Source organism: Gracilinanus agilis, chromosome 1 (genome assembly GCF_016433145.1).
Source record: "Gracilinanus agilis isolate LMUSP501 chromosome 1, AgileGrace, whole genome shotgun sequence".
NCBI classification, from domain to species: Eukaryota; Metazoa; Chordata; class Mammalia; order Didelphimorphia; family Didelphidae; genus Gracilinanus; species Gracilinanus agilis.
Window position 1 is genome coordinate 749,977,568 of NC_058130.1, and position 24,643 is coordinate 750,002,210.

At 38.2% G+C, this 24,643-nt stretch overlaps 1 protein-coding gene across 2 annotated transcripts in view; it reads right to left on the reverse strand.

Moving 5' to 3' along the window:
• The window catches only part of AACS (acetoacetyl-CoA synthetase), an 86,987-nt gene that overhangs the window by 54,620 nt on the left and 7,724 nt on the right, over window positions 1-24,643 (reverse strand). For both annotated transcript variants that reach the window (XM_044658734.1, XM_044658733.1), the window contains exons 2-5: window positions 22,129-22,232; window positions 21,061-21,181; window positions 18,234-18,347; window positions 10,696-10,793 (exon numbers count right to left, since the gene is read on the reverse strand). In XM_044658734.1, the coding sequence (XP_044514669.1) occupies window positions 10,696-10,793; window positions 18,234-18,347; window positions 21,061-21,181; window positions 22,129-22,232 (437 nt within the window). The remainder of the gene's footprint in view (window positions 1-10,695; window positions 10,794-18,233; window positions 18,348-21,060; window positions 21,182-22,128; window positions 22,233-24,643) is intronic.

Genomic DNA, 24,643 nt, shown 5'->3' on the forward strand with positions numbered 1-24,643 from the left:
CCCTTTGTCCCTATCAAATTGTCAAGAGTATCTAAAAACGATGATGTAATGTTAGAAGGACTGCTGTGGAAATGGTCATTCCACACTATACAAATTTCCCAGGGATAAAGCAGGCAATATTAAATAGTTATAAAATCAATCATATCCTTTGACTCAAAGATCCCATTGGTGAAACAGACTAAGGATGCTATTAAAAAGAAAAAGTACCTTTCTTTACAAAAGTATAATGGCTTTATTATGAATAGCAAAAACTTGGAAATAATATATCCAACTGCTGGGAGATAGCTGAACCTGTTATAGTATATTGATGTAATAGAATCCTCTTGGGCCATAAAAAGAGCAAACATGTTTTTACTACAAAGCAAAGCCAGCAAAATAAGGAGAATTAAATACATAGTGACAAGAAATATATTAAAAAAGAAAATGTAATTTTATAAACACACAACAACATTTAGAAGGAGGCACTTAGGTAGCACAGTGGATAGAACCAGTTCTGGAGAATGTGGGTTCAAATCTAACCTAAGATATTTAGCTGTATGACCCTGGACAAGTCACTTATCCCATGTGCCTAATCCTTGCCTTTCTGTCCTAGAGTTGTTACTAGGACTGAAGGTAAAAGTTTTTTAAAACATCAAACATTTAAAAGGAAAGATAATTTCTCTATTTTTATTATTGGCTCTGCCCTCCTTCTAATCACCCCACATATCATAGCCTGTCACTTTTGAATCTTTCCTTCTCCCTCACCTTACTCCTGCCCCTACTCCACTCCACAATATTTCTTTCGCCCCTCTGTGCCTTTGTACAGTCCTCCCAAATATAAGGAATGCATTTCCTCCTTAAGGTTCCTTTCATATAGAGTCTCTATAAGCTCAAGGGAGCAGCTGGGTAGCTCAGTGGATTGAGAGCCAGGCCTAGAGATGGGAGGTCCTAAATTCAAATCTGGCCTCAGACACTTCCCAGCTGTGTGACCCTGGGCAAGTCACTTGACCCCCATTGCCCACCCTTACCACTCTTCGGCCAGGGAGCCAATACACATTAGCTCCAAGACAGAAGGTAAAGGTTTAAAACAAACAAATAAGTAAATAAATAAATGAAGGAATAAATAAGCAAACAAATAAGTAGATAGATACATACATACATACATAGATAAATAGATAAATGAATGAGTGAACAAATAAATAATTTTGTGGGTGAATGAATGAGTAAATAAACAAGCAAATAATAAATGAATAAATGAATGAATGAAATGAAATGAAGATCAAGCATGTTCAGCAAAATGCTTCATTTTCCCCCTCCACCCAAATACAAGTACCCTCCCACTCAAAGTACCTTGTATTTAAATATTTTGCATATACAGTGTCTCCAAAATCTTAGTGCCATTTGAAGCTTTACTAGCTTATTAATAGCTTTAATGGAGCAGCTAAGTGGTACAGTGGATACCGAGTCAGGAGAAGTCAGAAGACTCATCTCCCTAAATTCAAATACAGTCTCAGACACTTAAAAGTAGTATTGTCCCTAGGCAAGTCTTTTAACCTTGTTTCCTCATTTGTAAAATGAGCTGGAGAAGGAAAGGGAAAAGGCAAAGAACTACAGTATGTCTGCCCCAAAAACTTCAAATGGGTTCATGAAAAGTTAAGACACAACTGAACATCTGAATAACATCTGAATAAAAAAAGCTTTAATAGCAATAAAAGTTTAAAATGGCACGGAGACTCTGAGGCTACCCTATATTTGTACTGATTCATTATATGCTTATACAGTAAAATGTTTATATATGTACTTATTTTGTTCTCCCATTAGAAGGTAAGCTTTGTCATTAGGAATTATTTCATTCTGTAAATCTCCAGATTCTAGCACAATGCCTGGCACATAATAGGCACTTAATAATTATTAATTTCTTCAAAACTTAGCACCACTATCTACATAATATCTTTACTGATCCCTTAATTATTAGTGCCCAACCTCTTGCTGACTAGGAAAAAGCACAGAACTATTAAATAGTAAAAAAAAAACCACTCTTTAATTAAGGACAGGGGTCACAGGGCTGAGTAGCAGAATCCAGGGAATCCAAGGACTGAACTCTGGCCCCTGGGAGTGCCACCATGCTAGAAGACCACTCAAAGGAGCCATTGAAGTTGGGAACTAGGGGGGATGGGGGGGGGGGGGACTGAGGACAAGAAGGATAGTTGATTTACTTTACAATAGTAACAAAGGGAAATGAGGAGTTCCCAACAGGAATAATAGTGAGGGGCTGATGCCTAACAATGGACACAAAGAGAAAGATCCAACCAAAGGCTGGGCCACCACCTAAAGGACCCTGGCCTAAGGGGAGAAACCATAGAGACTAAAGAGATACTTATGGGATTAGCCATCCCCACCTAAACGCCTTGAGGGCCTGTTGTTAGTTTGAGATTAATGAAGTTGGACTTTCCCTCAGGGAAGAATCATCACTCAAAAGGTCAAACCCAGGACTTTCACCTCCTAACTAAACAGAGGGGTTCCTCGAATTTTTCTAGGCTACAAGTTTGGGGGCTTCTAGATTCTGTGTCAACACTCTCTAACCACCTTGTATTTCCCTGCCTCATTTATTTGTATTTATTTCTCTTTACATTGTATATGTGTGTGTGTAAAATTCTCCTGTTAGAATATAGGCCCCTTGAGGGTAGTAATTTATTTCATTCTTGGCATTCATCTCTCCAGCATCCATCTTGACAACTCAATTTCTCTTTGTGACTACCAGACTCTAATAATAATATGTGAATGTTTCCTTTAACCAATCAGATGGGTTACCCATTTAAATCGAACTGAAATATTCAAAAATGTAAATATATACATATATATGTGTGAACATACTATTTACCACTCCAGAAAATGCTTGCCCCCAAATCACAGTTCTTCCTAAAGTGGGATGCAGGGCATCTGATTCTACACCTAAGGTCCATGTCCCACAAGTAAGAGGCATACAGTCTGCTCCTAGACATCTACATGAAGTTTCTGCAGCGGAAGCCTAGGCTCTGATGGCATGGCCTTCAAGAACCCAGAGTCACTGTCTCATCCCAAGAGGCCTCAGAGGAGAGCAACACAAACATGAGCTAGAGGAAAGGAACAAGTCGCTAAGTGGAATGAGACTGAAGGAAAGAATGAGCCCCTTAAAGGCTCCTCATTAGCCTGTGAGCTGGTTTCTATTGTTGTTGTAGCCTCTCTATAAAGGTTTGATAACTTGACCTGATGGCAGGGGCTGTATCCTTTTTGTCTCTGTACCCCCAGCATGTAGAATGTTTGTGGAATTAAACTGAATTAAAGGACAGTATTTCCAGTAGAGCTAAGAGAAGAAATCAGGAAATACTTCATACTCAAAGTGCCAATGAAGACATGAGTAGGACTCCAAGGGTAGTCTGCTCTCCTCTTCTATATGAGAGGATGAGTTCTGATAGAGGAAGAGCCACATCTGACTAAATATGCAAGGGACACCCAATAAAAGACAGACAATCTGTGTATGGCAGCTCCCTGAGCTAATCTGACACAAAAATGGCATCATTTTATTTGCAAGAGTTGAATAAGTCTGCTAAGAAACAAAGGGTCTTCTTAGATCAAAGTTCTAGGGTTCATTTGCCATGTGTTACCACAAGATGAAATATGATTTCCAGAGATGGCCTTTTTCAAAAGGAAATCTTTCTACATTTTAATAAATTTCTTCAAAATTCATTCCACTCCTATTCAAAAGCAAAAAACAAAAAATTTATTAAAAGGATCCTGGGAGAAGGAAGTTTTTATCACCTCAGTTCAATTACTTAAGCATTAAGCACTGTAATATGCCAATGAATCTAAAAGCTCACTTGCATAATTCTCAGCAAAACCAGGTATTTTCTCTATTCTCCTTTCTCTATGATCCTTTTAATACAGTGGTTGCATCTTTACTGAGTTCTGTTGTGTTCCACACTCTGAGCAGATGAAATGATTTTCCTAAATTGCTAAAAAGCATGAAAGAGGAGACTATTAAAACATCAGCGGCAGGGGGCAGCTGGGTAGCTCAGTGGAGTGAGAGCCAGGCCTAGAGACAGGAGGTCCTAGGTTCAAATCCGGCCTCAGACATTTCCCAGCTGTGTGACCATGGGCAAGTCACTTGACCCCCATTGCCTACCCTTACCAATCTTCCACCTATAAGTCAATACCCAGAAGTTAAGGGTTTAAAAAAAAAAAAAAAAAAAAAACATCAGCGGCAGGTACAACCTTCTGGACCAGAACAAGTAGAAATCTGAACTAGATTTTTCTTCAATGGCCAGAATTGTATTTGAGCTGCTGCTCCTCTCATGATACAAAGACTTCCAAAGTGCCTTAGACCTGTGTGCCTCATACATATAGGAGGCCGGACTTGAATTGTCTTGAATTGAACTGAGCTTTGCTCCTGATTCGACCATCCCTAGCTCCTGAGAAGCACTGCAAAGTCTCTGCCCAGAAAAGGGGGCCTAATAACACTGTTCAATTTAAACCCAAAAACTACTAAGCTGAGGTATGTGGGTACATCACAAAAAGATATTCACCCAATCTCACTGGTCTACATGCACACCTAGCATAGTATCATACACAATATACTCATTGACTGTGACAGTCAGACAGCCAACTGCCAGACACCAATGAAGACTGTCACCCTACTACACAAAGCTTAGTAGGGTTGCTGTGCCCAAAAGATTTATCTATCTACAAACAAACTGGAGGTGTGACTTTCCAAACCCAGGAAAGGTGGATCTCATCGGACAGGCACAATGGAGCAGCTATCCATCACTTGAAGCCTGCCAGGCTCTGCCAGAACTTACATTCATTCCACAAGCCCAGCCTCCAAAATCTAGGGTCTCCACAGCATAAGGCAGCCTGACAGTAGGCTTGAGTGGAACTCATATCAATATTTATTTTAAAATGCTTTTTGATAAGGACAGACACAGAAATGTGCATTTTTTCCTCAGTTAATTAACACTAAGAAGTTTGCCATCAAATATTTCAGGGCAGAAATAAGAAGTTTCCAAGCACAAACAGCTAGGAAAACAGCCAAGAGGGAATCCCCAGCAGTTAAGCAGTTCCTCCCACCTTCCAGCCCCATTCTTCTTCATTGGCAGGTGCTGCCCCCATTGCTCCTGATGCATTGCTTTTTGTCCAATCCTTATTTCTTCTCTCTCCCTCCATCCCCTTCATTCGTAGTTTTCAGATTTTACACAAACAGGACTTGTCTTAATAGAGGGTGTCATGAGGTCTGCCTTTTTCCTAGTCAACAACTATGCCCCATTTCACCTGCTTCCATGTCCTTCCTCTTCATTCACATACAACTTGGATTATAACCAGAGGAGGAAGATCAAAATGTTTTACTAAATGATTTAAGACATTCCTGTATTTCTTCTAGGCTTTGTTGCCTCTCTAATGATTATCACACACATGACTTCTCACACAATTCTATAAGCATTTATTTAAGTGCCTCCTATATGCCAGTCATTGTGCCAGATGCTCTAATATGAAGACAAAATTAAAACAGTTCTTGTGTTCCAGAAGTTTCTATTTAGTAGAAAGCAAGATATGCTCAGATACCAAATAAATGCTAAACAATTTGTGCCAAGCAGCTCGAACAGCTTGAGGAATGAGTAAAGTCCTCCTATGACTCCTCCATTCCCCACTCCACACCCCCAGGTACCCCAGGTATATGAGGCCTGGCTGGAAAAGAAACTGTCAATGCTTCACCTCTCCCCTCCAAAAGACCCCATCAATGTCTTTTGCTCCCAATTAGACACACAAGAAGAAGAAGCCTCCTCTTTCCTGGGGTCACTGGAGAGAGCTGCAAGGGGACCCTTGGAATGATATCCCTGCCAGTTCCAGAGTAATTCTGGTCTCCCTACTGATAATTAGATTAATTTAATCACCAAAGGTGAGAACATCTCCAATTTTGGGAGGCCCATGTCAGTCCTAAGAGAAGTGTCTGTTGTGACTGGACATGCAAACTAGAAGGGAGGCACAGGAAGTGACACATAAGTGACCCCTTTAAAAAGAGAGTTGAGTGAGTAAGGATGTCTTCTGGAGAAGAAGGTCTTATGGTGAAGGAGCTCTTCTGGTTTGTGGAGGAGTGCTGTCTGGGACCCTGAGACCTTGGTGAGACTGTTCTTAATATCTTCTTTGGAATTCCACGTGGTGAGTTTAAAGACTGAATCTTCCTGAACTTCTCTTAAGGAAATTCCCTTTAATAGAGACTCTGTGACTGAAGCTTTTGCTTCATTCACCTCCAGGCCCCACCACTGGCCCTCCAGGTCCCTGGCCCTCTGACTCTCAGCTTGGGTTAATTAGATCTACCTCTTCTCAATTGTAAATAAATTTCCCTAAAAGTCAATTTTGACTTGAGGTTATTCCTTAACTAGGGATTTTCCCCCTGGCGACCAATCCAAAAACCTCTTTTTCCCATTACACTACCAAAGAAATTGAGAGTGAAAAGAAATACTCATTCTCTGGACCTCAGTATCCACTCAAGAAGAGTGCCCTTGATATGCCCTGCCCCTTCACAGAGAGGCACAGAGAGTTAAGGGCAAGAATCTCAGGGAAACTATAATCATATCAAAACCCATTTTGAATTCCCAACTGCTCAGGCTTTAACTAGCATGAATGTCAAGAAGAAAGAATAGTCTATGGTAAAACTTGACTGAGAAAGATATAAAAATAAAAAGTTAATAGAGCTGGGCAGTAAAAGTAATGGTCTCTAAGCAAGGACAGACACAGGTTCATACAAGCAAAATGAAAGCTTTCCCTGAACGAAAGAGCAAATCACCTTGGGAAGAAGGTGCTCATCATTGTCATTTTCTGACTAATGAGAAAATCCTGAAGTGACAAATTGGCCATTGTAAGCTACAAGAAGTCTCAATTAGGCTTGTCCTTACCCCAAACTACTGCTCTGAATGCAGTAAAGCCACATGCTGCCATCTAGTGCACACTTCAGGAAGCCAGAGAACATGGCACACCCTAAAAAACTTCCTTTAAAAAGAGCAGCCACAGCCAAGCTGTAGCAGCCCCTGAATCTTCTAAATCAGCAGATCAGATTGCTGGAGGAGTGGGGAGGGGTTATGTGGCAGGCTGGTTTCAGAAGCCAGACCTGCTCACTGTGTCCAGACACAGTGAAGACTTCTATGAGAAGCTCTCCCTACATAATTATAAAGCCCAGAGGCCAGTCACTTATCACTTTGCAAAGGGAAAATATCACCAACATCTAGCCTGTATAAATGGAGATTTGAACCTTGGACTGCATCCCCTGTAAGTCCCACAGTATTTCCCAAAATTCCCTTTAATCTCTCCTGCACCTCTACATTTGCATAGTCATGTTATTGTTTTATAAGTTCTGTAGCTCCTCACTCTCTTTTGCTCTTGGGAGCGGGCTGGTTTGTACCTTTTAGCTAGTATTTTTGTTAGTTTATTATTAATAAAAATTTATAAAAATAAAATATTTCATTATTGGATATTAATTTTAAAATCCACAAGCCTTAGTGGAGGGAGTCATCCAAATTCATATAGAATGGAAGTTAGTAGAGGAAAAAAAAGGTTATACCTCATCACTTACTACAATAAGAAATGCAACCTAAGCTCTGCAAAGTTCTTGTTCCAATTAAAATTAAGTCCAAGCCAAGATGGTGGAGTCACAGGAAGCAGCAGAGCTAAGTCCCTCCTCTCCCACAAAAAAAAAAAAAAAAAAACAGATCTAGAAAATGCATCACTAGACTGAATCCTATGGGGAAATTTATAAACAAAAAGGCACAGTGAGTCATTTTTCTAACCTGCAATGGCATGGTAGGAAGGTCTAAAGACACTAGAGACTGAGCCTAAACCAGGAGTCTGCTACAAGATGATGATCTAGTCTGCAACAAGAATGGGAGCCAAATGGCAGCTCTGCCATGCATTCCTTATGTCCAAGTCACAGATCCAGGCAGACTAAAGATGGGGACCTGGGCTAAGAGGTGAAATTCCAAGCTAAAGAGCTACCATGAGTTCTAGGCAGAAAGGAGCAGAGTGGAAGTCTTAGGTCCTTCTTACAGTACAGTCTGAAGCCTGCACAGAGGGCAGCAAGGAGACTTTGTCCTGATCAAACTACTCTGAGAGCACTGAAAGCTTGTAGGTCCCAGCCTGAGCTATTATGCCCAAGATCCCAGAAGAACATAACACTCTAATACCCAAAGGTATTAAAGGCAGTTAGGTGGCACAGAGCACTGGAATCAGAAAGATGTGTGTTCAAAACCAGTTTCAGATACTTACTGTGTGACTGGGCTCCATCCTCTAGCTCTCCCAAAGTCCTAAATAAGGACAAACTGTTTACATTCTAATATGGAGAGATGTGTCCACTGTAAACTTTATTTATCATCATTAGACATGATAAAGGGAATCTAACTATATAAAGGCCTAAGAGTGCTGGAAGGGATGAGAGAAAAATAGGTACACTTATGAACTCTTGGCGAAAAAGCAAACTGATCCAATCATTCTGGAAAACAATTTGGAACTACATCAAAAGGGTTCATACCCCTTAATCTAGCAATACCACTACTAGGTCAGTGCCCTAACAGATCAAAGAAGAAAGTAAAGGACCTATATATACAAAAATATTTACAGTATCTCTTTTTTTGTGCTGGCAAAGAAATGGAAATAGAGGAGATACTCATCAATTGAAGAATGGTTGAACAAGTCACACATGACTACAATGAAGTACTATTGTGCATAAGAAATGATGAGGAGGTGGTTTCAGAATGACATGGCAAGTCTGAGGGCATTGAAGAGATAAGAATGGCAAGTAGCAGAGGAACTGAGTGAAAACCAGACTGACTCCATCTTGTAACTACTCAATTCTGGAGCTAACTTAGTTCCCTTTCCTATTCAATTAGAGTTCTAGTCCAATTTCTTTCTTGTGAGAAAACATTCAATTATGCGAAGTGTGAGAAAACTTTATTGCATTATTTGACCCTAGCCCTTTGTGGATGGGAAACTCGACCACCTTTAGTTGCTGCTTAGAGACCCTTAACTAAGGACCTAGAACAGTGATTCTCAAAGTGGGCGCCACCGCCCCCTGGTGGGTGCTGCAGTGATCCAGGGGGAGCAGTGATGGCCACAGGTACATTTGGGGGCGGTGAATAACTGTAAGGGGGCAGTGATAGTATGTGACAGGGGGCACTAAGTTATATTTTTTCTGGAAAGGGGGCGTTAGGCCAAAAAAGTTTGGGAACCACTGACCTAGAATATGCTGGCCAGAAACCCAGAAGTCAGATCCAAAGATTGAGGCCAGGAATTTTCTCACAATTGTACATCTCAAGCAACACCTATATCTTATCTGAAAACTAGCCTCATACAGGTTTATCAATTAATTGTTTCCTAGTTCCTTTGATTGTTTAGACAGTTGGGAAAAGTGGGGACACCTCTTTTTCTGATTTTAAGGAATTACACCTGTTCACTCTCCTCTTCCCAAACAGGTAAGTCCTTAATCTTTCCTCCAATTAGAAATAAGATTACCTAATTTTGTATCCTGATTAACTGTATAATTAACTTGTCTTATTTGAGCATCGTTAATTAATAAAACCTGTCTTCCCCTGTATTTAGGGTCCAAGTCCAAAACTGCAGAAGGCTACTGGTCCTTATTGTTGGGCAATGGCATGCACTGCTTAATAAATTGGTATGTTCAGGAGTTCAAACCTTTATTTCCTCAGTTATTTCATCTTCTTCCTATCACAAAACCTATATGAACTGATGCAAAGTGGAGTGAGAAAAACTGGGAGATCACTATTCACAGAAACAGCAATGCTGGACAGATGATGATCAATGTGAAAGACTTGTCTACTCTGATCAAGAAAATAGTCTAAGACAATTCCAAAGGACTCGATGAAAAAATGCTATCTACCTCCAGAAACTTTGAACTGAGTACAAAATGAAGTATAATTTTCTCACTTAATTTCTATTGCTTTTTTCTTAATTTGTAAATATGGAAATAAGTTTTACAAGATTCCATTTTTATAACTGATATCATATTACTTGCTTTCTCAGGAGATGGGAAAGGAGATGGGAAAGAGGGAGAGAATTCTGGAACTCAACATTCAAAAAGAAAAGAATGTTAAAAATCAGTAAATTATCAGGTTTTTTGTTTGTTTGTTTGTTTTAAACCTTTAACTTCTGTGTATTGGCTCCTTGGTGGAAGAGTGGTAAGGGTAGGCAATGGGGGTCAAGTGACTTGCCCAGGGTCACACAGCTGGGAAGTGTCTGAGGCCGGATTTGAACCCAGGACCTCCCATCTCTAGGCCTGGCTCTGAATCCACTGAACTACCCAGCTGCCCCCATCAGGCTTTTTTTAAGAGGACAGAGAATAAAAAATCTTTCTATTTTGTTTTCTCTAGCTATTTTAAAACCAGTAATAAGAAAGGTAGGAACTTTCTATGACCCTTCTGCTGCAAAAACAGTCTCAACTCAATAATTACATCCAAGAGTGATCACAGAGAGTCCCAGATCCTGCCCATAACATCATTTTTATAAGTCCTTCCCTGGAATGAATTGAAAAGACCATTAACTTGAAATACATTACAAGATTTAAATTTGTTTCCCTTTCGATGGCCACAAGATGTCAGTAGAGGCAAAGAGTTGAATTGAACAGGAGTCTTCCCAGTGCAATAAAGACCTTGCCAAGAAATTGCTAAGAGATATGCTTACATTCACTCCAAAGTCAGGGGACGTAGAACTCCAAATAGCCCCGATGCTCGCTGTTGCCAGCATAGCCTCCACTGCATAAACACTGTTTGGCAAATAACCTGAAACAAAGAAATATAGTACACATGACTACAGAATACCCTGAAGTAATCTCTGCTGCATGAGAGCAGTTCTTTGGCTAATTTCCCATGCTCTCTTCTCCTGGCTCAGGTATTTTTCAGGCCAGAAGTGAAAAGCTCTTATTGTTCTTACCGGGAGTAATCTGCCCAGAAGCACAGGTGTGACTGGGGCCAGGAAAGAAAAAGTGGCCATGTCACCCCAAGTATTGCTCACTCTATAGGAAACAAAGGTCAGAAGCAAAGCAAGAGTATTGTGTTTCCCCCACTAATGTAGGTGCTCAGTAACTTAGTAGGTAATGATGGAGGAGGCAACACAGATGCACTATAGAAAATTCAAACTGAATTTACTAATTCATTTAACAAATATTTATTTATTGAGTACCTGCTTGGTATAAGCAAAGTCCACTGTGTTTCTCAGGAAATAGGCATGCTAAGTTTCCACAAAAGGAGAGCTATGGCCAGAGTTAAGTCAGAACCAGAATGAATATAAAACAATGATATTATCTAGAGATAAATTTGGCCTGTTCTTCAATGCCAGTTAAATCACCTTTTTATGAAGTTATAAACTGCCTTTTGTCTTTATCACATTCATTTCTAAATTTATCCCACGTGCCCCCTTTCCCTACCTAGCAAACCATCCTTATTAATCGAAATTTTAAGAAAAATTCAACAAATCAACTGTCTGACTATATGCCATAGTCCTTACCCACAATCTCCCATCCCAGTTCAGCCTTCCCCTCCAGCCCCGCCCCCCCCCCCCCAACACACAATGTAACTGAAGGAGGGAAGTGTATTTTCTCCAATCTTTCCTGAGACTAAGTTTGGTCATTATAAAATGTTTAGTTTTCTCTTACTATGTGTATCATTTTTCTAGTTCTGCTTACTTCGTTTTACATCAGTTCCTATAGGTCTCCCCTATGCTTCTCTGAATTCTTTGTAAGTGTCGTTTTCTATAGCACAGGATTGTTCCATTACATACATATATGACAATTTGTTAAACCATTTCCTATTCAATGGAATCACCTACATTTTTACTGTCCTATTTCAAGGTATATATTCTCAAGGAAAAACACCATACTAACACTACCTTTATTTGCCCCTCAAAAAGAACCCATCCTTGAACTATGTATGTTAATAATTCAATTGACAAAATTTGACCAATCCAGAGTCAAATAGGGTTTGGAAGGAGAATATTGATTATAGACAATTAAGTGTAGTTAACCTCTCCTCTGTTATAAGGGTAGAGAGGAGAAGTCAGATGAGTTAAGAGTAATAAGATAATAAGTGAAAAATCTAGTGCAAAACAGACACAACAAATGTGTTAGATAAGAATATTATTGGTAGAATTTAGCCAATTATGTAAACATATTTTGAGGTATCCATTTGAAAGTTCTGAAGTTTCAAAGTCAAAACATGCAAATTTTATAAGTAATCTAAATTGTAAAAAAAAAAAAAGGAATAGAAAAACAAGGTTGCTAATAATTTTTTTTCTCATTTCCCAAGCAATATACACTTACTAGGAGATGAAGCCAAGATAAATCACAAGCAGGACACCTTTTAGATAATATTGCAAAAGACTTAGAACTTCCTATAAACTTATTAACCCCTTCTTCACAGTAAACAGAATTTTAAAACCTAAGGTATTAGCAGTTTTATTAAATTTTGTTCCAGTATTTAAAAAAAATACTAAACCAAACTCAAAAATAAACACATTTTTAAATGGTATATACATATAAAAGAAAAATGTATATGAACAATAAAAATTGAAAAACTATTTAAATGCCTATATGGAAATATACAACAAATGCAAATTGTACAGTAAGCATTTCCAAATCTTTAAACAAATTAAATTAGTAATTAATGGATAGAATCTAGTGACCTACCCTCCTACTCCTATCTTACCAGCCAAAAGTGAAAAGTTTGTTACAAATATTTTGCAGCTAAGAAAAAATAATTAAGCATTTTTCCTACTCTCAGTATAGAAACTGGAAGTTTGAAGCCATCATTTATCAAGATATTAGTGGAATCTTAACTCCCAACAAAATTATTAACACTTTTCTGTATGAATTGGGAAGAACTACCAGATAGTTTAAGCATTATCAGAGAAGACTGGAAAATTATTGGAAAGAAAAAACTGGTATCATGAATAATTTTAAAAAAAAAGGGAGAATACTATACATATTTATACCATACTGCATTTGAAAGGAACATCACCCAACCCAAACCTATCAATTTTTTACAGAATTATAACATGGAGATTGAGGTTTTGCTTTTATTTACACAGGAAATGAACAATCCTAGATCCACACCCAGTCCATCAAGACAGGAAGATGCAACAGAGGACCCTTGGGAACAATGGAGTGTAGAGAACACAAATGACCACCTGAGGACCCAAACTACAAAACCCATGACTTAGGGACAAGCCAAAAGAACAGTTCATATGGCAGAACAATCCCTGAAGGTGGGAAGGATTCCCAGGACTGATCAATCTTAACCCAATTTTATGTTAATAAGTGGCTGACTCTCCCTTTGTTTATTTAACCCCAGCCCAACTATTCCTAAGGAGCCCCCATCCATTGCATCTGTAACTGATCATATCATTCATTCCCCTTCCACAACGCCTTTTCTTGTCATTCTTCCAGTACATCCCTAGCAGTCAGACCCAAATGTCTATACTCTACTTCCACCTCAGAAAGCAAAAATTGATATCAAGCATTTACTGACTTCAGCTTCATTTGCCCGATTTAAATAAGAAAGGAGCAGATATAACAGGAAAAGCCCAAGGACCTCCATGGAGCAAAGCTCTGGAGGAGACAGACCCTCAATAAAACCAAAGCCATAGCTCAGCTGAAGTTAGACAGACACATAGCTCACTCCTCATCTGAGGCTCCAAAACCCCTTCTTTCCACCCCTCCTGCTATAACTGAATATTCTTACAAAACCACTGATATATGCATTCTCTGGGAACTTGAGTTAGATGGTTACATATTGACAAATTGATTTATTTGCCTATAGAAAACTCTCTCTAGATTCGATGAGGTAAACCAGATCCACTGTACCACCTTGTAAATCATTACCTTGTCATTGTGTATGTGAAAGCTTACCTAAGCTCTCATCCTATTTTCAGGCTCTCTATAAAATAGAATCCACAATCAATAAACCTTACCATTGATTAGCAATCAGCTTGTCGCTGGTCCTCCTGATCCCAAGAATATTTCTCATCTCCCCCACCCCATCTTAGGAATCCTTCAATAATCTATGTGAGCAGGATTCATCAGGCTCTACAACCCACTGGCTGAAAATTAAGTAGGACTAACCCACAAATTCACATTTTTTCCATTGTGAAAGTCCATTAAACTAATCCTTAGCTCACAAGTAGGAAGTAAGACACTTGTTTCTAAGTTCAGTCCAGGGAAGGGCTTCTAACATCTAGCTAGCTTCTTAATGACTAAAAAATAGTAGGAATCAACTCTTCCTTATGAACTACATTATATGACTGACCAAAGCAACACTACATGGAACAATTTTTTCTTAGCAGAAACAGTCTGCTACTATTTCACTGATAAATAGGATAAGTAGCTTCCTTTGAATTTTTTTAGTTAAATCATTTGGTTTCCCTGCTCTGAGAAGAGAATAAATGAAGCAAAAATCTCAACACAAGGAATCATTCATTCCCTATAAACTTCCTCCCTCCCCAAAACATACAGTTCTGAAAGATCACATTTAAAGCGGAGCCAAGAAAAACAAATAGTCAAACTAGACTATGCTTAACTTAATGTCAGAATTCTCCATGAGCAATGTAGAAATAAGTTAATCTAGACACCATGAAAGGCTGAGAAGAGATCTTTTCTTTCTTTCCTTCTTTTTCTTCTTTCCTTTTTGTTTGTTTCTTCCTTTCTTCATTTTTTTAAGGACAGGGAGGTTCTGGACCACAGAACTCTACGGTTGTTAAAGATCCAGTCTAATTTCCTTACTTTAAAGAAAAGTAAATTGAGTCCCAGGGAAATGACATGACTTGCACATAGAGAGTCAGTGGCAAAGCTGACTTTAAAAGCAAGGTCTCCTGATCACATGGGTCAGTCCTCTTACCTTTCCACCAAACTACTCTTTACTTTCTATGATGTTTTTCACATCCTGAAATAGCCATATATTCATTTTTAAGTTCCTTCTAGGCTAGTAATGCTCTGTGAAAACCAGGGTCTTAAGCATAAAAGATACTAACTAGAATGACTCTAAGTACGTCTAGGGCCTACTTATATAAAATAATTGACCAATAATCAATAAAATAAGACATATTTCTTAAGTGCCACTATGTGCTGGGCAGTCAATTTACTTCCCTGATACCTGATCAATGTGGAAATACTTGCCTCTCAGATATACTTTCTTTCCCTCCATCTTTCCTAACCAAACTACATCTAAATGGTATCTTTATATATACACAAAAAAAACCTTAATATTTAAAGGACCAAAGGGTTCAAGGCTCCAGGATCACTGACTTTACTCCTAGTCTTCAAAATGGTTTATTGTTCTTCTCTAACACCAGAAGTGAAAGTCAAGCATAAAGAAACCATATTCCAAGGACAGAAGGTAGGAAAACAAGCAAGCATTTTCATATTTGAGATATTTTTATACATTTGCTTTCTTAATCAAACAGAAGCTCCTTCAGGGTAAAGATCATAACTATTGACAAATTAGAAGTATACAAAACTATCCATGAAAATAAAACACCTCCACTTAGCCAAAACACGCTCCTGAAAGGGAATATACAATGATGTTTTTTTCCTAAATTTAACCTTAACAAATTATAATTTCAGATATTCTTTATTTATCTTCACTGGCCCTTGGGCAAGGAGTAACTCAACCTTCTATTTCTCTCCCCAGGCCTACCTTGAACAAGGTGTTAACTTGCTAATGAGCTCATAAGGAAACTCATCTTAGTTGACTATTCTTATGATCTGAAGTATTTTTTCAATAGACTATTATATACTCAAAGTACCTTATAATTTTGATTTGCTTCTAGTAGATTTTTCTGACAATCCAATGAAACTTTGGTCTTCAGTGCCAAATTTTAAGAAGGGTAGATCCAGAGGAAGTACAGAACGGGAGACCATGTCATACAAGGAAGTGAGGATGTTTAACCAGAAAAGAAGATGCCAATTGAATAAGAAAGATATCCTCAAAACATCTGAAAGTCAGTCTTATAGAAGAAAAAGTGAATTTACACAAACCTGGGCCCAGAAAATAGATCTAAGAGCAAAGGATAGAAAGCTATAGAGAGGCAGATTTAAGTTTGGAACAGGATATAATTCCTTTACAATTAGAAATGTGCAAAAGTGAAACAGGCTGCTTAAGGAAGTAATAGGTTCCACCTCACAAGAGGTCATCAAACAGATTAAATGACTACTTGTTAGGAATGTTATAATGAGGATTGCTCTTCATGTAAAAGTTGTACAAAAGGGACAGCTAGGTAGCACAGTGTCAAGTCTGGGGATGTGAAGTCCTGGGTTCAAATCTGGCCTCAGACACTTCCTTGTTATGTGACTGAGCAAGTCACTCAACCCCCACTGCCTAGCCCTTACTGCTCTTCTGCCTTAGAATGAATACATAGTATTAATTCTTAGATAGATCCTAAGGGTTTTAAAAAAAATGCTGCTTTTTGGACCTGTGATATTATATTATACTTTATGATGTAGGGAAATCTACTAACATTTTTAGTGGTTTCTTGCATCTTAAATAGCTTTTTCTTCCAAGTTAATTCTATTAATTTATGTCTAGAAACTCATTAATTAAGATCAGACTCCAGTCACTCTCTTACCCCTATCTGACTAAGAATTTTGGGAGAGCCTACCATCTTTAGGTAATATACAGAAAACAAACAGGGTGCTGCCTTTCTGATCCTTCTTAGTATTTCACAGCTCCTTGCAGTTTCAATATATCCTTATACAATAGTTTTAATAGCTTTATTAAAGTAAGCATTGCTCCCTTAACTAAGAATCTTCTGTATAACTCTATCTGCATTAATAAAGCACCGGTGCCCTAGACATGTTATATCTGGCTTGCTAATATTAACTTCCATACATAATAAAACAATAAATCAACAGTAAATAGTCAATATCCAAACAATCAAAATTATATGACAGAAAATAGTCAGATTAATAAAGGAAAACACACCAAAAAACTATCTGTTCAAATATAAAATTCAAAATTTTTTGCTTTGGTGGCTCCTTGTGATAGGAATAAATAAATAGGATCCAATAACACCTAGATAGATGTCCAATATCTTTCTTGGGTCCCTAGCAATGTAAAGAGAACCCCAATCAATTCCAAATGAGCTTGCACATTAGAATATCTGAGACGGGCATAGAACCTCTACTCTCACTCTCTAGACTAGTTTGTATGCTCATCCCAACTTGCCCTGACACCAGTAGCTCTGGGATTCCCAGAAAAGAGTATGCTAAATGACTATAATTCAAAGTCTCTCAGGACTCTGTTATTGATAAGGTTGCAGGGTGGGAATACAGGAATACCCTCCTACTCCTTGGCACTATAACTCCCCAAGTCCCCACTGATGTGCTTTCTATTTATACAAACTTGGTCACCAATGACACCACACCATTAACTCCCAAATACAAAATATATATATACTTATTGATAAAGCAAGAGGAAAAATCATTACAACACAATTACTCAATTAGACAAATAAAAGAACAATTAATAAATCAGAGTTCACATATAAACCTGGATCATACTCTTCTGACAAACACAAATAGTATCCATGAGTGAGCATGGACACACAATTATAGAAATGTAAGCGAGAAGTACATGATAGGGGAAATATACTTCTTGGGGAACCAGAGTACTGGAGTTTTCACTGCTTTAGTCCTTTCAAGAACAATATACACCCCATGAAGCCACTCTCAAGTAGATAAAGAACTGACAGGTGGTCACAATTACCTTTATCAGGTGCTTAAAAAGTATAATGCTGGGGGCAGCTGGGTAGCTCTATGGATTCAGAGCCAGGCCTAGAGACAGGATGGTCCTGGGTTCAAATCCGGCCTCAGACACTTCCCAGCTGTGTGACCCTGGGCAAGTCACTTGACCCCCATTGCCCACCCTTACCACTCTTTCACCTAGGAGCCAATACACAGAAGTTAAGGGTTAAAAATTTAAAAAAAAAAAGTATAATGCTATTTTATAAGAAAATATAATTTTTATAAGAAAAGTTCCCTACACCAGAGAACTATAAAACTAGTTAGTATTGTAAATTTGTAAATGTTAGCAATAATGATTATTTTTAATTTCCCAAAAACTGAAAAGCTGGTTTGGCTAGTCTTGGTTTTGTTTCATAGCTGCCTAAGTCATGGTTCTTTGCCTCTGAACTTAGTTCAGAAATTCAGTCCCACAACCATATGGGATACTCACCAACCACCCTATCTCCTACTTTGACTCCAATTTTCCTCATAGCTGCAGCATACAAAGCCACTCGTTGTCTTAACTCTCCAAAAGTCATCTTCACAATTTCTTCTTTGCCTTCCCCTAAAAAAAAGAGGTTGTTAATCATTCATGGACTACCAGAGAGAAGTTGGCATATACCAAAGAGTTATGGAATAGTCACCCAAACTGTACTGAGATACACACTCTCTGTCCTAGCTTTGCACAGGTTTTGATCATGACTCCAGCTATCAGAGTTCTTCTGAAACACAATAAGAAAAACAACAAATAGGTCTACCTCATTTTAAATAAAAACTGTGTTTCAGGGAAGCTGAAGGAAAATGTGAGTCTATTTATATGCACTTAGAAAGTTCACTATTTAATTCAGCAATAAATGCTTAAAGCAAGAATAAGTAAAACATTTTTCGAAAATGAATTCGTTAATTGTTCAGTCATTCAGTAGTGTTTGATCAACTCTTTATTCCTCCATAGCCTCATAGAATGCCAGGCCCTTCTATCCTCAACTATCTTTCAAAGTCTGTGCAGGTTCACATTCATTGTTTCTGTCCTCCCCTTTTCCTTTTGCCTTCAAACTTTCTCAATATCAGGGTCTTTTCTTTCTCTTTATTTTTTTAATTAAACTCTTACCTTCCATCTTAGAATCAATACAATGTATTGGTTCTAAAGCAGAAGAGTAGAGGAGTTAGGTAACGGAGATTAAGTGACTTGCCCAGGGTCACACAGCTAGGACATGTGTAAGTCCAGATTGGAACCCAAGTACTCCTCTCTCTAGGCTGACCTCTCAATCCACTGAGCCACCTAGCTGCCTCCTTCAGAGTCTTTTCCAATTAGTCCTATCTTCTCATTAGGTGGCTAAAGTATTTTATCCTTTAATGTATCTTTGATGTACATTAAAATTATGATATATCATAATTGAGGCACACAATTCGTCTTATTTAATCAAGGAAATCTGTTGGTCACTTCTCAGTAAAGCACTTGGCACACTGCTTAATATATAGCAGCTCTGAATAAATGTTTCCTTCCTTCCTTCCTTCCTTCCTTCCTCTCTACTTTCCTTCTCTTTCTTTCCTTCCTTCTTCACTTCTTCCTTTTCTTCCTTCTTTCCTTCCTTCCATATTATCAAAACAGATCTTCTACTGAATAAAAAATGGTCAGTAGCTTAGAATCTTGCAACTCCAAGATATCATGAGGTTCTGGCTGCTGCTTCAATAAACAGAGTTAATGTTTCATTTCATATTTTTTCTGCACCACTCACTGAAGCACGAAGACAACCAACAGTTCATACAGTTTCAATTTATTAGGGGATATGAGAGGCTCACCAGTTCCTCATCCAGGATTATGCATGGGAAGGATTAGATCTAAAACATCCGTTAGAGCTCAGAATAGAACCCTGCAAGGACCAGCACAGAGCTAAGGAGCAAGCAACTCAAACGAAAATGGTACGCAGAGAAAATAGTTAATAAAATAGTCACATTCAGAGTCTTTTTACATTTTCATTCTTAAAAGGATTATATAACACAGAGTCTATCTGGCAGGTCTATAGACATTCATAAATTGGAAAATGAACCCTGGTAGTAAAGAGGTTTCAATGTTTAAAAAGAAAGCCAAATTCAACAAGCTCAAGGTATTACAAATACCTTATTCCAAATCCCACAGTGAGGAAAAAAAAAACAAATATTAAAAAGTATTATTGTTATTGTTTAACCATTTTTAGTTAAGTCCAAATCTTTGTGACTCTTTTTTGGAGTTTTCCTAGCAGAGATATCGGAGTAGTTTGTCATTTTGTTCTCCAGCTCATCTTACAGATGAGGAAACTGAGGCAAGAAGTGTTAATTGTCCAGTAACATAGTTGCTAAATGTCTGAGACCATATTTGAACTCAGAAAGACAAGTTCTCCTGACCTCCAGGCCCAGTATTCTATCCATTGGACCACGTAAGCCCCAAAGTCAATCCCCATGCAAGATGGTGGTTGACCTGCTAGCAACCTGGTGTTACTAGTTCTAGAGCACATCTGGGATGCACAATAACCATTTCAAAGACCTAGAGGTTTATCAAAAGGTGGGGAGAAGGGAAAAGACACCTGAAATGCAAGTTCTTCAAGATTATAAAAGATAATCTTTTTGTTCTCTGAGTCTTACATAAGTTTCACAGTGCCCAGGGAATGCCAAAGCTGTCCTTTTACCTTCTCTTTTTATTTATGCTCTCAAATGGACATGCTGTGAGAAGGGTAAAACTTATCTTGTCTGGTGCTAGAAGGCAGACCTGGAATCAAAAGTGGGAAAGTGAAATACTATACCCAAAGGGCTATCAAACTGTGCATTCCCTTTGACTAACAATACTACTACTACTGGTTCTATATACTAAAAAGACAAAAGAAAACTTATATGTGCAAAAATATTCAAAACAGCTCTTTTTGTGGTGGCAAAGAACTGGAAATTGAGGAGATGTCCTTCAATTAAGGAATGGATGAAGAACTATGATATATGGATGTGATGGAACACCACTGTGCTATAAAAAATGATGAAGGGGATAATTTCAGAAAAACCTGGGAAGACTTGCATGAAATTGTGCAAAGTGATGGGCAAAAGTAGGAGAATAATATTTACAACAACAGTAATATTGTAACAATAATTAACTGTGAAAAGACTTAGTAACTCTACAATTTCAAAGGACTCATAATGTCTCTGCTAGTTCTCAGTGCTCCACACACAGCAGGTGCTTAATAAATGTTTGTGGTATTAAAATGGCAGTTCAGGCATTTTCAAAAGAGTACTTGGAATCAGGAATGAAGACTCACTTGCTGCGTAGAGGGCAATCTTGTCATTTTCCTTATGCTTCAGGAGATTTTCAGCATAATTCAGACGACTGCCTTTGAACCATTCAGGCACATCAGCAATTCCCTTAGATGTGTCAACAACCTGGAGACAATGATAGCACAAATGAAGACATCAGTAAATTAGGAGAGTAGTTTTCTAAACTATACAACTAAAAAAACAACCAACTCACTGGGCCAAAGTACTCTTTGAAAGAATTTTTAATTTGTTAAAGCTTTCAAAGTATACTGAAGGCTTGCAATCAAAAGTAAATATTGGGGCAGCTGGGTAACTCAGTGGATTAAGAGCCAGGCCTAGAGACAGGAGGTCCTAGGTTCAAATCTAGCCTCAGACACTTCCCAGCTGTGTTACCCTGGGCAAGTCACTTGACCCCCATTGTCTACCCTTACCACTCTTCTGCCTTGGAGCCAATACACAGTAATGACTCCAAGATGGAAGGTAAGGGTTTAAAAAAAAAAAAAAAGAAAAGTAAATATTAATGCCATGCATTCTATATTTTCTCCATTTCCAACTTCCCATGGAATAACACCAAAGGTAATCTAGAACAAAAGGCTAAAAAGCTATGCTCTACAATGACCATGAGATAACTCACTGTAATTTTCACTGAAGTTCTAATCAATGTTGCAATTTTGTCAGTGTTTTGCTTGCTGTTAACTAATAACCATATCCACAAACAAACAAAACAGATAAAGAAGTGGAGCAGGGGCTGAACCTATGATTTTACTAGTGTAAGGAACTCTCAGTGTGTGAATTCCCTTCACCAATAGATTAACAACTTTGCTTCAACATTAAAGTCTCAGAAAGTGACCCAGAGTCTTAAGTGACTTCATCCTACATCAATTATGTGTCAGAAAAAAGACAAATTCAGGGCTTTTGGACTCCAAAACTAGCTTAATCACAATATTGCACAATGACCAGCAGAATAAGCTATGAATAAAAGGCCTCCTTTCCTCAAGATCCTTGATGTTACAGAATAGAGAAATTTGTTAAGTTACCTATATTAAGTGTAAAAATCTAAAAATAATACTCACCTCATCATACATACGAGAAAAGACAATTCCACTGAATTTCCAGAATTCTGCCCAGAAGTCTGAGTATGACTCTACGGACCACTGATACAATTCATTATAATTGGCTAAAAGTAAAGAAATTGAAATCACTTCACAGGTCAGGCTTTGTAAGAATAATTCATCAGTGTAACAGAGCACTTTGTTTTTACTGGAAAGCAGCTCATGCAATTACACTTTTGGAGCATACTAGTTCAATAATAAAGAAATTTGTGAACAAAGAGAATCCAAATTGAGATATTTATGATGGGTAGTCACTATTGTCATTTAAAAGTGCTGAAAGATTATTCTATTATTTCAGAACTCAATAATTAATTCTTGGATAACAGTACTCTATATTAGAAGAAAGAAATGGGTAGAATTTAGACTAAAATGAATATAAATTTTTGTTTAAACCCCTACCTTCTGTCTCAGTATGGATTCCAAGACAGGAAAGCAGCAAAGGCTAGGCGATTGGATTACGTGACTTACCTAGAGTCACACAGCTAAAAGTGTCTGAGGCCATATTTGAACCCCAGTCCTTCCAATTCCAAACCTTATCAACACCTTATCAGCACCCTTATCAACAAAGCTGCCTAGCTTCCCCTTGAATTGATATTCTAGTCACATCTCTTCCATTCAAATACTGGAATTTTGCCATATCAAGGTTTCTGGTATACAGAAAAACAAACTTCACTAATTCCCAGCCCAGACAAAAAACAATAATGCCCTTAGGACATTAAACTCCCAGGGCTTCAGTTTCCCTATCTATAAAATGAATCAACTAGCCAGAGGGTATTCAGAAAGATAAAAAGAAAGGGCATTCAAAATTGTAAAGTGCCACAAATACATATGTATAGCTACTTATTCTTATCCCCTTCCTAGGTCCAGAGAAAGAAGTTCAGCTGCTTCTAAGGTGCTCAAGGCCAAGACAGAATAGGACCAATCCTCACTTAGAGAATGAAGGAGCTTAATCTATCAGGACAAGATAAAGAACTTGAAATCTTGAAGTCTTTGGTCAACTAGGGCAGGAGACACCCCAAACTGGAATATGCTCTAAGGCAGGGGTCGGCAACCTATGGCTATGGCTCTTTCTGCAGGAGCTATAAAGTCAATTTTTTTGTTACAGGAGCCGCACTGTGAGCACTATACGGCTCTCAAGAAATTACATTTTTAAAAATGTGGTGTTTATGGCTCTCACGGCCAAAAAGGCTGCCGACCCCTGCTCTAAGGATTCTCATTCTTGACCAGAAAATACTCTCAATTAGTCTTAGAAAAGGAGAAGAGGGAAAGGAATACTCCTAGGCCAAATCCATTCAATCGATCAAATGGTTTTTTACCCAAACTGTGTTTTCAGCCCCATGCTAAGGAGTTCCTGTGGTCCATACAAAGGAATGTGCATATCCTGCTCTGTACTGCATACAATCTTACTGGATAAAAAAAAAAAAAACTAATATTCCTAAAACAATTAGAAAACAATAGAGAATACATGAGTGGGGGACAAATATTACTAGAATATTTCTAAGGTCTCTAATTACAAAGGAGTAGGTACCTCCCTTCAACAGCACAGATGACAATCTCTCCAATGATGTTTATTAAATCTGCCTTTGACACCAAAATGAAAGTGATAGCTAATACACTGGATGTCAGGATTTTAAAAGACCTTGGAAGGGACAGCTAGGTAGCACAGTGTAGAGTCCCAAGCCTGGAGCTGGAAGGCGCTGGGTTCAAATAAGGCCTCAGAGACTTCCTACCTTTGTGACCCTGAGCAAGTCACTGAACCCTAATTGTCTAGCCTTTGCTTTTCTTCTGCCTTGGAACCAATGCTTAGGAGAGTAGTTTGTTTTTTAATTATTAAAAATAAAAAAGATCTTGATGGGTTAGAATACTGGTTCAAATCAAATAAGTCGATACTTAATGTGAATAAAGTTTTATACTTGAAGTTCTCATATGCAGTTCCACTGAAAAAGGCCCAGGGAACTGCTCATTCAATGTGAGTCCAGAATGCGATATGGCAGTCAAGGAACATAGTATCATAGTATAGCACACTTGAAAAATGAAGCAGCCATGACTGTTATACTCTGTCCCCACATTAGGAATAGTGTTTAATTCTGAGTGCCACACTTTAGGAAGGACACTGAAAAGAGGGGAATCATCCAGAAAAAGCCAATCAGGACAGTGATGAGTCTAAAGTTTGTGTCATTCAAGGACAGTCTTAAAAAAAAACAGCATAGAGAAAAGAAGCCTCAAGTGTGACAATGACAGAGCAGTTTTATGTATCTGAAGGACTGTACTGTGAAGGTGGAATTAGACTTGTTCAGTATGGTACCAGAAGGTTTGAGGGATAGCCAAAGCAAAAACTCAGGAGCAAGAAATAAGAGTTCTTTGTTTAAGTAACAGTAAGAAGCAGAACAGAAACAGGAATCCTGGATTCAAATTTGACCTCAGACATTTCCTAGATGTGTGACCTTGGACAAGTCACTTAACCCCCCATTGCCTA